At 38.8% G+C, this 14,271-nt stretch overlaps 1 protein-coding gene across 4 annotated transcripts in view; it reads right to left on the bottom strand.

Annotated features, from left to right (window-relative positions):
- Positions 1–14,271, bottom strand: part of Efcab7 (EF-hand calcium binding domain 7) — a 55,161-nt gene that overhangs the window by 18,165 nt on the left and 22,725 nt on the right. For all 4 annotated transcript variants that reach the window (XM_075945161.1, XM_075945160.1, XM_075945164.1 and 1 more), the window contains 3 exons: positions 10,195–10,304; positions 6,276–6,433; positions 4,873–5,006 (listed from right to left, as the gene is read on the bottom strand). In XM_075945161.1, the coding sequence (XP_075801276.1) occupies positions 4,873–5,006; positions 6,276–6,433; positions 10,195–10,304 (402 nt within the window). The remainder of the gene's footprint in view (positions 1–4,872; positions 5,007–6,275; positions 6,434–10,194; positions 10,305–14,271) is intronic.

The following is a 14,271-nucleotide window of genomic DNA, read 5'->3' as shown; positions in this document are numbered from 1 at the left end:
TAAATAAGAAAAACAGGCAGGAAAACCTGTGCACGTTGACACATTCCTGTAACCCCAGCACTAAGAAGGCTGAAGCAGGAGGATAGATGGCAAACCCAAGGTCAGCCTGGGTATCATATAAAGTTTAAGGTGATGCTTCGCTACACAGGAAGACATCATCTCAAAAAGTAAGAGTTGGGTACCAACAGAGACAACACCAAAGACGTTACACTGATGGGAGAGAGACACAAAGAAGCCAAATATCAAATGATATTAGGGGATTACAAATTGAAACAACAATGAGAGCCAACCATATACCTATTTGAATGCTTAAAACCCCACAAATGCTGAGACATGTGGTTCAACAGGAATGCAAATAATGGCTGATATAGAACACCTGCAAAACAGCACTTCCTCCAAAGCTAACCACTGTCTCCGCATACAGTTCAATACTGACTGAACTGAAACGTAAATAATTGAAAACTCATTTGTACAGAACCTTGCACAAGTGTATATAGCAGTTGTATTCACAAATCTCCCAAACTGGAAGTAGTAAGAAAACAGAAAGACTCAAACTGTGACATGTGCATACAATGAAATATTAGTTAGCAATAAAAAGAAATGAACTATCAACCATGAAAAGGTATGAAGAAAACATATGCAATTCAGCTATACAATATTCTTTAAGAGGCAAAATCACACACAGTAAAAAGATCAGTTATTGCCAAGGTTTTGGGAGGTGAATACATAGGTAAACAGATGGAGCGCAGAGGAGTCTTAGGGCACTGAAACCATTCTTTATGATACTGCGATAATTGTATTTGTGAGATTAAACAGTTGTTAAAACCAGTAAAACTATACAACATAAGTGAACTTTAATAATAGTAAATAATGTGGTAAGATACACTGACAAGTTATCATAAATGTACTACACTAACTGGCATTGTTAATAATACGCAGAACTTGCTGGGTGTGGAATGGAAAAGATGGATCCCAGAAGCCTCCAGATCTTCTTCTCAGTTTTTCTAGATACAAAACTGCTTTTAAAAAGCAAATCAACTAATAAACAAAACAAAGACAAAATATTTTAAGTCCAAAAAAGCATGTTGAGATGATCTTATAGCTAACTAATGTATTTTTATCATCAATTGGTATAAGTAAATATTGACTATCATGAGAAAGGTAAACATTTCAGAACCTAAAAATTACATCTACCCTGCTGCATTGTGGCTGCCACTGAAGCAACTATGTCCCCCAAATCATTTCAATGCAATAATTTTTAGAAACACTTGCTAGCTTGAAGTTTGGGGTTCTGGAACCTTACTGTCTGGGTCTGAAGCCTAGCTATGCAACCGTCTTGCTTTATTTTTATTGACTTTGGTCAAGCTTCTTGATCTCTTTGATTCTTTGATTCTACATCCCAATGTGTATAATGAGAGCAGTTCCAGGGCTACCTCACAAAGCTGATATATAGATTAGCACCCGGTATATGGTGAGCTCTCAAAATAGCTGATGTTAAGTATCAATCCCACTAATTTTATTAAATAGAACTTTATTGACTAATAATTTTTGCCATAAGAAAATCTTAATTAGGGGCTAGAAATACGATTTAATGGGTAAGAATATTTGCATGATGGAAAATTTTGATCTCAGTACCCACATAAAAAAATCTGAGTGTGCATGCCTGTAACCCCAGTGCTAGGGATTGCCAGCCCACAGGAGGATTGCTGGGTTTTATCATTTCCAGTCTATCTCCAAGCTCATTGAGAGACCCTGTCCCAATGAAATACAATGAACAGTGATAGAAAAGGACACTCACCAACTCCCTCTGACCTTTTTGTGTGCATGAATAAGCATGGATTTGCACACACCACACAAACACACACATAAAGGCAGAAAATAAAGAAAAATTTTAATTATGATTCACTTCTATGGAATGGAGTAGTGATAATAAACTAAAAAATGAAAAAGCTATATCTTAAATTTATAATATCATTACATTTTATAGATAAAGGGGTACTGTGTATATTATCAAACTTAATAGAAGTTTAATATTAAACAACATATTTATAAAAATAAATTATGAAAACCCTTTATATTAGTATCTTATTTTTATCCTACTTGCTTTTTGGAGAAACAGATTACTCAGACTCTTGCCTAGCTTACCTACTGTACAAACTCAACCATTCTAAAAGACAAACATCACTACTCCCGTGATGGGGAGGTCCTCTCTCTCCGACTATGACCTGGCTGCCACACTTCCTGTTCTGCGCTATATAGTTGGCTATGGCTTTTAGGCTTTCTCATTGACTTCTCAGCCGTTGGCTTAAGCACACAAACCCTACTATAATCTCAGATGCCTCCTAACTGACTCAACCTCATCTTCAATGATGTTCTGTTGTGGTGCTCTTGGCTTCTGTTATCTGCATGGATGAACTTCCCTAACTGAGAACAAATAATATTAAAGAATTCCTTTTCTGTTCTTGGTTTTATGTTGGTGTTTTATAAGGTCTCTATATGTAGCCCTTCTATCCTGGAACTCACTCTGTAGACCAGGTTGGCCTCAAACTCACAGAGATCCTCCTACCTCTGCCTTCTAAATACTGGGATTAAAGATGTGAGCCAAGGTGCCCAGCTAAGAATTCTTAACATGTATAAACAACTTTCTGGAAACCTCTTAATTTTTTTAGTGAAACTAACTTATTAACTCTTTGTTGTTTTTTTCGGAACCAGGGTGTGGCTCAGTGATGCCGAGTGCTTGCTGGAAAGTAGTTTCCCTTCTGTAAAAGGAGTTTAAATACATGTACCTGCATGGTTGGACAATGTTTCTCCCAGAAGACACGAGTTAGTAATTGAAAATCTCAGTGCCAGGTGTTAGACACCTCCTTGTGAGTTATTGGCCAGGGAAGCTCTACAGGCCACTAGGATAACATGGGCTATTGACATTTACGGCAGTTTGAATGAGAATGGCTCCCAGAGGCTCATGTTTGAATACTTGGTCCCCACCTGGTAGAACTGTTTAGAAAGAATTAAGAAGGTGGCTTTGTTGGAGGAGATATGTCACTGATGTAGGCTTTGAGGTTTCAAAAGCCTATACCATCCCCAGCCCCCTACCTCCTGCCCCCTGCCTCATGCTTGTGGATTGAGATGTAAGCTCCCATCTACTAATACAGAGCCATGCCTACCTGCCTGCTGCCATGATAGTCATGGACTCTAAAAACCTTCTGCAACCATGAAGCACAAATTAAATGTTTTCTTTTATAAGCTGCCTTGGGAGCTGGGTGGTGGTGGCGCACACCTTTAATCCCAGCACTCAGGAGGCACAGACAGGTGGATCTCTGTGAGTTCATGGCCAGCCTGTTCTACAGAGTGAGTTCTAGGACAGGCTCCAAAGCTACTCAGAGAAACCCCATCTCAGGAAAGAAAATACAAGTTGCCTTTGTCATGGTGCCTCATCACAGCAAGAGAAAAGTAACTAAGACACCGTTGCCATTTGTTGTAGACCATAACCCTGGTAGACCCTATTTCTGAAGACACACATGTTTTCATTGCAAGACATAAAGAAATCAATCTGGAACTGACTTGGAAAATTGCTCCCTACTGGCTAGCTTGCATGTACCTTCAGGCTACTAGGGAAACAAAAATCATCAATGGTCTTACTCCGCAGTACCACTGAATGCTGCAATACCAACATTCCAGGCAAGAATTGCACTGTGCAAAAGTGGAAAGAATGCTATGGGAATAACCAAGCATTTTGTGGATTTGTGGCCTGTTCCACAGGAAGGAATTGACCCATTATTATAAACTCATTAAAAACTGCTTGGAAGGTAAAGCCAAAGACCCTAGCAAGGAACCTGCTATTGTTGTTTTAGTAAATGGACATGCTGTCAAAATTGCCTCCTGAATATGGATTAGATAGATTAGTGTTCTTTTTTTTTTTTTTTTTTTGGTTTTTCGAGACAGGGTTTCTCTGTGTAGCTTTAAAGTCTGTCCTAGAACTCGCTCTGTAGACCAGGCTGGAGAGTCGCCTGCCTCTGCCTCCCTGAGTGAGGGGATTAAAGGCGTGTGTCACCACCACCCTGCTCAGATTAATGTTATTCTCAACCCTGGTCAGAGAAGCCTTTTCTACAGTAGGCAGTAGTTAATCTAGAGACTCATAACTGAGTGAATAAAGTACTTAAGTAATCAGAGCACATAAGTGCTTGCTGATTACTAGGGACCATCCCTATCCCACGGCCCGGGGAACATGGTGGAAGAAGGGGCAGAACGAACATAGAGCAGGAGGATGAGGACAAATGCTGTCTTTGGACACGTGAACTCTTACAGGCATGAACTCACTGCATATGCTCACCCTCACAAGATCAACCCAATCTTTGCTAATTTTCCCTCAGGCAGTACTAACAACTAGACTCAGAGGGTGAAGAAAGGAAGAAGAAAGAGAGAGAGGAGAAATAGGAGGCAGAGAAGAGGAGGAATAGGAAGAAAACGTTATGACATGAAGGTGGGAAGGAGACATGTGGGAGTGTCTAGGGTGTAAAACCCCCAAAGCAGAAATAATCATTAAGTAATTCACATAGTTTAGTAAGTATGCCAACTATCACATAAGGAAAAGCTTATGTTAGAAAAGAGAGATTTACTTCTTTAAACTCTATGTGTATGTCTGCATGAGTTTATGTGCACCATCTGAACACAGATGCCTGTGAAGGGCAGGAAAGGGTAGAGAAAGACTTGGAACTGTAGTTATAGGTGCCTGGTGTGGGTGCTAGGACCTAACCAGGCCCTCGCAAGAGCAATAAATCCACTGTGCCTCCTCTCCAGTCCCGTGTTTAGGCTTCTCCCCGCTCTCCTAAACGCTCTGATGCTCTTCCATGGAGGAGTCTGACAAGCACTCACCTCTACAGACAGCCCACGAGTCCTCATCACACTTCTCACCACTTGTTCGCAATTCAAAAAAGTTGTACTCCTCAAGGCTAATAAGACCATTTCCATCTAAATCAATGACTTCAAATATCTCCGATAAAGTTGACCTAAATTATAAAAGAGAAAATTATTATTTTAAAACAAAAAGTCTAAAGATATATATATATATTTAATGTGTGTGTTTTGCCTGCATGTATGTCTGTGCACAATGTGCATGCCTGGTGTCTGAAGGAGCCAGTAGAGGGTGCTGGCTCCTCTGGAACTGAAGTTATAGATGAGTGTGAACCAGGAATTGAACCCAGGTAGAAGAGCATCCAGTGTTCTTAACAACTGAGCAATCTCTCTAGCTCCTAAAGACAGTTTTTGAGAACAAGTTTCAAAGAAAACAATATTAATGGCATTTAAGAATTTTTTTCTGAGCTATATTATATCCAAATACATTTTTATCTGTCTGTGGTCAAATCTCATTGTGATCATCTAGGACATAGAAGACCACCCTTAGGTTTAGACTTCTGATTTTGACAGTTATCAAAATCAAGAGTGCAACTCACAGAATCTACCATTAAAGTCAATGTCTGGTGGAGAAGATACTGGTAACTTGAAGACACCTGTACATGAAGTCTGGCCAGGTGTACAGAACCTAGGCACTAAGGACAATCCTAGACTTGCAAGCACAGTGTCACTCTTGGTTACTTAAAGAATTTTAAAATATATATTTGTTATACAAAGCATGCTTTTTGTGCATGTATACATTGTGGAATGAGTAAGTCAAGATAAATAACACATCTATTACCTCATATATTTAGTTTTTATGGTGAAAATACTTAAGATCTACTCTTGTAGCAAATTCCAAATATATTATTATTAAATATAATAAATTGCTATTAGCTATAGTCTAGTTACCATATTACACAATGGATAACTGCATTTATTCTTCCTGTCTAATGGAAATTTTCTACTTATTAAGAATATTTCTCCCAATTTCCTCACACCACCAATCCTTGATAATCACCACCCTGCTTCTATAAATTTTACTTTGTAGATCTCATATATAAGTGAAATCATGAGGCACTGGTTTTTTTGCCTTTTATTTTTAAGTGCACTGCCCAACATGTTGTGGTAAGATACTGGGTTAAAGCAGAAAACTAGCCACAGAAAGATGGGGGTGGAAGCAGACCACAGAAAGGTGGGGGTGAGGGCTGACCGCAAAAAGAGGGGCGAGCTAACCACAGAAAATGGGGGTATAAGCTGGCCACACAAAGGGGGGGGCGAAAGCTGGGCAAAGGAAGTTGGGGGTGGGAGTTGGTCACAAAAAGAGGGGGTGGGAGCAGTCCACAGACAATGGGCAAAGACAGGTGAGTATAAACAAAACTTACCTAAATTCACTTGTAAGAAATAATTTCCCTGTTTCATCTCTATATACAAGTTGGGCTTCTTCTGTTACTGGTTTTACTTCTTTTTTTAGTCTACAGCCAGTTGTGGAAGGAATTAACCAATAAATTCCTGGTCCTAGTTCACCAGTCCATTCAAACACCTTTTATCAGAAGAATTAAACAAAATGAACAATGAAACGTCTTAATGACGTTAAATCTTTCTTCTGAAGGGGAAACTTGAGACATCACTTACTTTAACTCACTTTTATCAATTTAGTTATAGTTTATTAACCTTTTACTGATTTTAAATTACTTTTCTTAGGAGTAGTCCTAGTACAAGACAATACAATATGGTCCTTTATGTTTTAAAACTACCTAAAAGCAAAGAAGAGAAGAAGCTATATATCATCTAGGTCATCCCCAAAGATCTTCAAAAATGTTTGTGACGCAAATGCCTTCAACAGGAACCAGAGAGTAATTTTAGAATGTTTTTTTAAAAAAATGCAAACACTAAGCTTCTATTTATTTATTTATTTATTTAAGATTTCTGTCTCTTCCCTGCCACTGCCTCCCATTTCCCTCGTCAGCCCAAAGAGCAATCAGGGTTCCCTGCCCTGTGGGAAGTCCAAGGGCCACCCACCTCCATCCAGGTCTAGTAAGGTGAGCATCCAAACTGCCTAGGTTCCCACAAAGACAGTACGTGCAGTAGGATCAAAAACCCATTGCCATTGTTCTTGAGTTCTCAGTAGTCCTCATTGTCCGCTATGTTTAGCGAGTCTGGTTTTATCCCATGCTTTTCCAGACCCAGGCCAGCTGGTCTTGGTGAGTTCCCAGTAGAACATCCCCATTGTCTCAGTGTGTGGGTGCATCCCTTGCGGTCCTGAGTTCCTTGCTCGTGCTCTCTCTCCTTCTGCTCCTGATTTGGACCTTGAGGTTTCTGTCCAGTGCTCCAATGTGGGTCTCTGTCTCTGTCTCCTTTCATCGCCTGATGAAGGTTAATATTCAGGAGGATGCCTATATGTTTTTCTTTGGGTTCTCCTTCTTCTTTAGCTTCTCTAGGATCACTAATTATAGGCTCAATGTCCTTTATTTATGGCTAGAAACCAAATATGAGTGAGTACATCCCATGTTTGTCTTTTTGGGTCTGGCTTACCTCACTCAGGATAGTGTTTTCTATTTCCATCCATTTGCATGCAAAATTCAAGAAGTCCTTGTTTTTTACTGCTGAGTAGTACTCTAATATGTATATACTCCATACTTTCTTCATCCATTCTTCCACTTAAGGGCATCTAGGATGTTTCCAGGTTCTGGCTATTACAAACAATGCTGCTATGAACATAGTTGAGCATATACTTTTGTTGTAAGCTAGGGCATCTCTTGGGTATATTCCCAAGAGTGGTATTGCTGGGTCCAGGGGTAGGTTGATCCCGAATTTCCTGAGAAACCGCCACACTGCTTTCCAAAGTGGTTGCACAAGTTTGCATTCCCACCAGCAATGGATAAGTGTACCCCTTTCTCCACAACCTCTCCAGCAAAGGCTATCATTGGTGTTTTTTATTTTAGCCATTCTGACAGGTGTAAGGTGGTAACTTAAATTGTCTTGATTTGCATACGTTTCTTAAAGGGAAGTAGTAAAGATCTCCTACTACTGTGATTGAAATATGAATATATGATTTGTAAATAACATTTAGATGGCACCAAAGAAACTTAAATATACTTTTAAGTTTACCTTTTACACGAGTTAAACATATGTCTGAAAGCTGAATTATATATTACAATATTATTCTCTATTCTGCTGTTTGTTTGTTGTTCTGTTTTGTTTTTTGAGCCAGGAACTCATGGGTTTGTTGTTTGTTTTTTTCAGACAGTCTCACTGTAGAGTTCATGTTGGCCTTGAACATGTTATGACGCCCAGTCTGGCATTAAATTTGTAGACCTCCTGCCTCTGACACCTCAGTGCTGGTATCTCAGAAAAATCATACCATACATATTTGCTTCTGTAAGTTTGACTCTCTCTCTCTCTCTCTCTCTCTCTCTCTCTCTCTCTCTCTCTGTGTGTGTGTGTGTGTGTGTGTGTGTGTGTGTGTGTGTGTGTGTGTGTGAGTGAGTGAGTGAGTGAGTGAGTGAGTGGGTATTGATTTGATCTTTGTGGATCTTCCATATATAGACAGAATACTTTTAGGTGGGTTGCTTAGATCACTAGGTGACATGGGCTATAAAACAAGATGTAGAGTCCTAAGCAGACCTGCTTGCCTGAAACTGTTTCCTAACAAATGCTTAATATCAAAACATTTGTATAAAAACATTTTATTTGCTTACTCAATATGGAAGCAACTGGTATCCCACTATATAGCTCCTAGGAGCTTTTGAAGCCTAAACATTTTTTATAAAACACCGGGACCATCTTTTGACTACCCTAACTGTACATATTCAGCCGTTACGTATGACAGCTAAGTACAGTTACTTGTGCTACAGTACAGACTAGTTCCCAAATTGCATCAGGTATTGTGCTCAAATAGCCTTTCCAAAACCTATTTTAGGTCATCCTGGAGGGTCATAAACAAAATAAGTTGATCACTGAGTTCTAGATTCTTTCTGCCTGATTATCCAAGGACTATAATTACCCTGAGGTTATCACCAAACTCTATTTGGGAAGAAGAAATAATTCAGTGTGACTGAGGATCACGGTGAAGGCTAATATACCAAATCCATGCTTTGGAAATAATATTTGTTTAGACTAACCATATACAGGCTGACATGTAGAGTTCAAAAATATCTTGCTACTTCCTAGTGGATGTCATCCCATGAACTTCCTTTATTCCTCACATATAACTGTGAAGGGCCACTGTAGATGGCAACTAGGAAGTTCTTCATGGGTACCAAACTCTTTTTAAGAAAAATAATTGTGAAGCTAAAACTACTAGTAAAAATCCTTTGTAAATATGACATATACAGATAAACAGAAGCCTATAAAGACACCCACAGAAACTCAGTTTAAACATAGCCTTGCTATGACTGACTGCTTTTACACATGCAATTTCATAAGAAAGTCATTTCATCCAAAACCAAATGGGAAAAGCTATTGTTTCTGACATTGCTTTATCTTTAACTTCACCTCGTAGTCAGCTATGAAGAAGAGCTTAGTAAAAATGGTAACTTCTGCCATTTTATGTGGTTCTGGCCGGTAATACCCTTGTCTATTAGGAGGCCTCCAAAAAAAGACTTCTATATAACATCCCATAGGAAAATACTTGTCTGTCATTGAGCCAATATAGAGATTAAATATGATATTGCAGTAAGTTCTTCAATAGTATTATTTCTGCTGCTGTGAAGTAGATTGTATTTTGTAGTCCTCATAAAATAAATAGGCATATGTATGTATCTGCTCACATATTTAGCCTCTGAGTAGATACATAATTAGAAAGGACCAGAACAAGCTCAGAGGCAACATATAAAAACATTCAAAAGCATTTCTTTCCATCATACTATTTCTGAACCCTACAATATGAGTCAACCCTGAGGATAATAATTTGGGAGAGTTCCTGCTCTGCAGTCGTAGCACAAGTAAGACAGACATCAGAAACAAACTTTGCTGTAGCTGGGGTCGTGTATCTGGAGGGTAGGAAGAATCTAATAACATCACTCTCTATTGAAAGCAACAACAAAAAATATTTTCATGAGATACATCAGGGCACGTAGTTATGGAGCCAAGGCTATCAATCATCAATCCCTAAAAAAAACCTTAGAATATAAGAAAAAGTTTTTTACAGTTAATAAAACATATGTAATAGCATAATGATTAGGTACCACCTATACCTTCATTAGAATAAAGAACATCTGAGTTTAAAATACAGGTGAAAAGCTACTATTTCCCTCAACGTGGCTTCATATTGCATTCTTAAACATTAAAAAATATGTATACTTCTCTATTTCGTAGTTCAGTAAAACACATGAGCTGTGGCTCTGCTTGCTCCTCACTTTCTTTGAGGATATATAAGGCCGTATCAACAGATAACCAGGGGGGACGTTTTCCTAGAAAGACAACAACAACAGCATCACCAATAAAACCCACCTCAGAGCAGCCAGTCACTGTAGATTCTTTTAAGTTCTTTACCCAGTAGATTTTGAAAAAGAAATACACATCCCATTTTTACATACAAATATCTTAATATCTATAATATGCCACTACTATATTTAATTTTATGAAAAACAGTATCTCTGTACTCAGTTTCTAAAAGGCCTCAAGTTTCTTGAAATCATCAAAAAGCTGTGTTTCAATGGCAGGACATGAGCCTATGCACTTGCCTTGCATGCATGAGGACCTGGGTTTGATCACCAATGTGCTCATCCTAACTAAAACCAAACAAAGAACAATGAAAAACAACAGCTGAGGTGCAAGACAAGCAAGTTAAGCTCTAAATGAGAGCAGAACTTTCCAGGAAGAGTTGGGATCCAGTACTGATACTTCCTGGGAGAAATCATCTATACTCTTAGACAGTCATGTTATCTACATGCTTATCTCAGGTCACACACTGTCTCTACTTAAAATGCTCTGCTGATGGGCTGGAGAGATGGCTCAGTGGTTAAGAGCATTGCCTGTTCTTTTTTTTAAAAAATATTTATTTATTTATTATGTATACAATATTCTGTCTGTGTGCATTCCTGCAGGCCAGAAGAGGGTACCAGACCTCTTTACAGATGGTTGTCAGCCACCATGTGGTTGCCGGGAATTGAACTCAGGACCTCTGGAAGAGCAGGCAATGCTCTTAACCCACTGAGCCATCTCTCCAGCCTGCTCTCCCAAAGGTCCTGAGTTCAATTCCTGGCAACTACATGGTGGCTCACAACCATCTGTAAAGAGGTCTGGTACCCTCTTCTGGCCTGCAGGAATGCACACAGACAGAATATTGTATACATAATAAATAAATAAATAAATAAATATTTTTTAAAAAATCCTCTGCTGAGATAAAGCTCAAAGTATATTGCTCTGCCAATAAGAAAAAACAGATGAACTACAAGATGTTATCAGAACTGAGGCCATGTCATAACTAAGGAGACTGAAAGGCACTTTCCCAAGGTGGGATAGGAAACTGAAAGCCCTGGCTTTTTCTGTGTTAGAGCACAGAAGGCGGTATGTTAGGAAAGAAAAAAGGTAGAAGAATAAAGTGAGAGGATTTTCCAAAAGCAAGAAAGACACATATCCAAGACTCTCTGAGAACCCCAGACAGTAAATGTCTAACAGTACATTAACCATAATAACAGAATCAATAGTAAAGCTCAGATACATATTCAAACTGCTTAAAAAAATAACAAAAAAAAAAAACCTTTCCTCCCCAAACTTCTTTTCTCTTAGTAAAAAAAGTTTTCATTATAGGAAATATCTCTTAAAGTTTATACTTTTGTTCCTTTGCTCTTCATTCATTCCCTACCAACTTCTCCTTGCTTACTCATTCCAGACAGACTAGCTTCCAGCCCAAGAATGATTTATTCTGTGTGTATGTATGTCTGCTTGCGTGAGTTTATATGTACCATATGTGTGAAGGAGCCTTTAGAGGCCAGAAGAGGGTTTTGGATCTCTTGAAACTGAATTTACAGATTGTTGTGATATACCATTTGGATGCTGGGAACTGAATCCTGGTCCTCTGCAAGAGGCCATTTCTCTAGCCCCACAGCTCCTGTTCTGCACCATCACATTCTACACCAAAGTCCCTTACTTAGCAAGTTATCTGGAATGCTCTGTCACCTCCACTGCTCTTCACTTATCCTTCTACAGCAACAATGCTTTCTCATTTGCCTCCTGTGAGAGAGCATCACAAAACAGCTGCCCTCTCTGGATGCACAGACCTTTATGAGACAATTACACAGCTTCGCCACAAGAGATGAAGTTTCTCTTGCAGTCTTATTGATTTCGACTTTGTGACTTATGAATAACAGAATGGAACAGAAGTTAACACTTTGTCTGTTCTGAGACCACCACTCTGGAAATGTTCCTGTTCTTTTGTTTTTGTTTTTTGTTGGTTTTTTCCTCCCTCAGATTCCAGTCACAATATAAGAAAGTACATGCTGGCTTACTGGAAGATGAAAGATCCTCTGGGCAGTCAAACGGTCCTAGATGGAACCACACACATAGGAGAACGCAGCCAGCACTGTAAATCCGGCCGTTAGCTAACCTGTCACTGCAAGTGTGACTGAACCCTGCACAGAAAAGCCATACCAGCCTCAGACTAAAAGGTCTCATGAATCAACAAATCCTCAATTGTATTAAGTCACTGAAATTTTGGGCATTTTGATTTATAGCAGTTGGTAACTGACATACTTTATAAAACATTATTTGGGGGCTGGAGAGATGGCTCAGAGGTTAAGAGCACTGGCTGCTCTTCCACAGGTCCTGAGTTCAATTCCCAGCAACCACATGGTGGCTCACAACCGTCTATAATGAGATCTGGTGCCCTCTTCTGGCCTGCAGGAATACATGCAGACAGAACACTGTATATATAATAAGTAAATAAAAATCTTAAAAAATTTTAAAACATTATTTGTTGATGGTCTTTGGTCATATATGAATCTTATACTAAAATGGCTCCATTTTAATGGCAGTCTCCGTTTCTCAGAACCAGTCTTTCTATACTTTTCATTTTCTCTTCAGTTTTCCTCTTTTATTTGTCATGTGTGTGTAATTGGGAGAGAGAGCCAGTAACTGACTCATACTGTAGACTAGACTGGCTTTGAACTTGGGGCAATTCTCTAGTTTCAGCCTCCTGAGTATTGGGATTATAGGCATGTACTGCCACAATCCCTGCCTTTTTTTTTAAAGATAAAGTCTAAATATGTATCCCAGGATGACCTGGAACTCATCCTCCTGCCTCAGTATCCTCAGTGCTGAGATTATGAGTGAGTCCCACTATGCCAGCCAGTTCCTTTACTATTTATTCCTTTATTGTTTCTTTCACTAAAATTTAAGTCCTTGAGAGTAGATGCTTTGGTCTTTTATGTACTTAATATATCCTGAACATCTAAACTGAGGTTTAATATATAAGAACCTCAACAAATATTTGGTGAATTAATTAATGAAGGAAATCTCCTCATGAGAATAGAGAACTAACACTGAACTGACATGGCTATCTTAAGTAACTCTTTAACTGATGTTGTCATTATTATTTAAACATATGAACTCCTGGGCTGCCTCAGCAGTTAAGAGCACGTGCTGCTCATGCAGAGGACCCCAATTCTTTTCCCAGATACACATGATGGCTCACACCAACCCAACGCCCTCTGGCTTCTCCAGGTATCTGAAACACATGGCAGACAAAAATTCATATAGGCATAAATAAATTAAAAAAATTATTGCTGAGCAGGGTGTAGTGCTGGTCTACCCCTTGAAGGGCTAAAGTAGGATGATCATAAGTTGGAGGCCACCCTGGGATAAATAGTGAGATTCCACCTCAAAACCAAATACCAAACCAAAACAAAATGAGGTGGGGGGATTTAATCTATTACCAAACATTGTAGCTATTCTATAATATCTAAAACAAAACTTCTAAATTATCTATTTTAGGGGTATGAGAGAATCTTCATGAAAGAATATGTTTGTTTATAAACAGAAGTGATGCATGATTTAGAACAATCATTAAAAAATATCCAAGGGGATCTAAAGACAATTCTTATTGATTAAAATGACAAAATAGCTGGGGTTATAGCTTGTAGTAGATCATTTGGCTATTATGCATGAGGTCAAGGTTTCAATTCTCAAAAATGACCATTTCAAACAGTACATAATTATGAATTTTACATACAAATATTATTGTGAATGAAAAGATTTTTTTTTTTTTTTTGGTTTTTCAAGACAGGGTTTCTCTGTGGTTTTGGAGCCTGTCCTGGAACTAGCTCTTGTAGACTAGGCTGGTCTCGAACTCACAGAGATCCGCCTGCCTCTGCCTCCCGAGTGCTGGGATTAAAGGCGTGCGCCACCAAGCGCTCGGCTTGAAAAGATTATTAATAA

Source organism: Microtus pennsylvanicus, chromosome 13 (genome assembly GCF_037038515.1).
Source record: "Microtus pennsylvanicus isolate mMicPen1 chromosome 13, mMicPen1.hap1, whole genome shotgun sequence".
NCBI classification, from domain to species: Eukaryota; Metazoa; Chordata; class Mammalia; order Rodentia; family Cricetidae; genus Microtus; species Microtus pennsylvanicus.
Note: the sequence above shows the minus strand (reverse complement) of the source record. Positions and strands in the feature narration are given on the sequence as shown.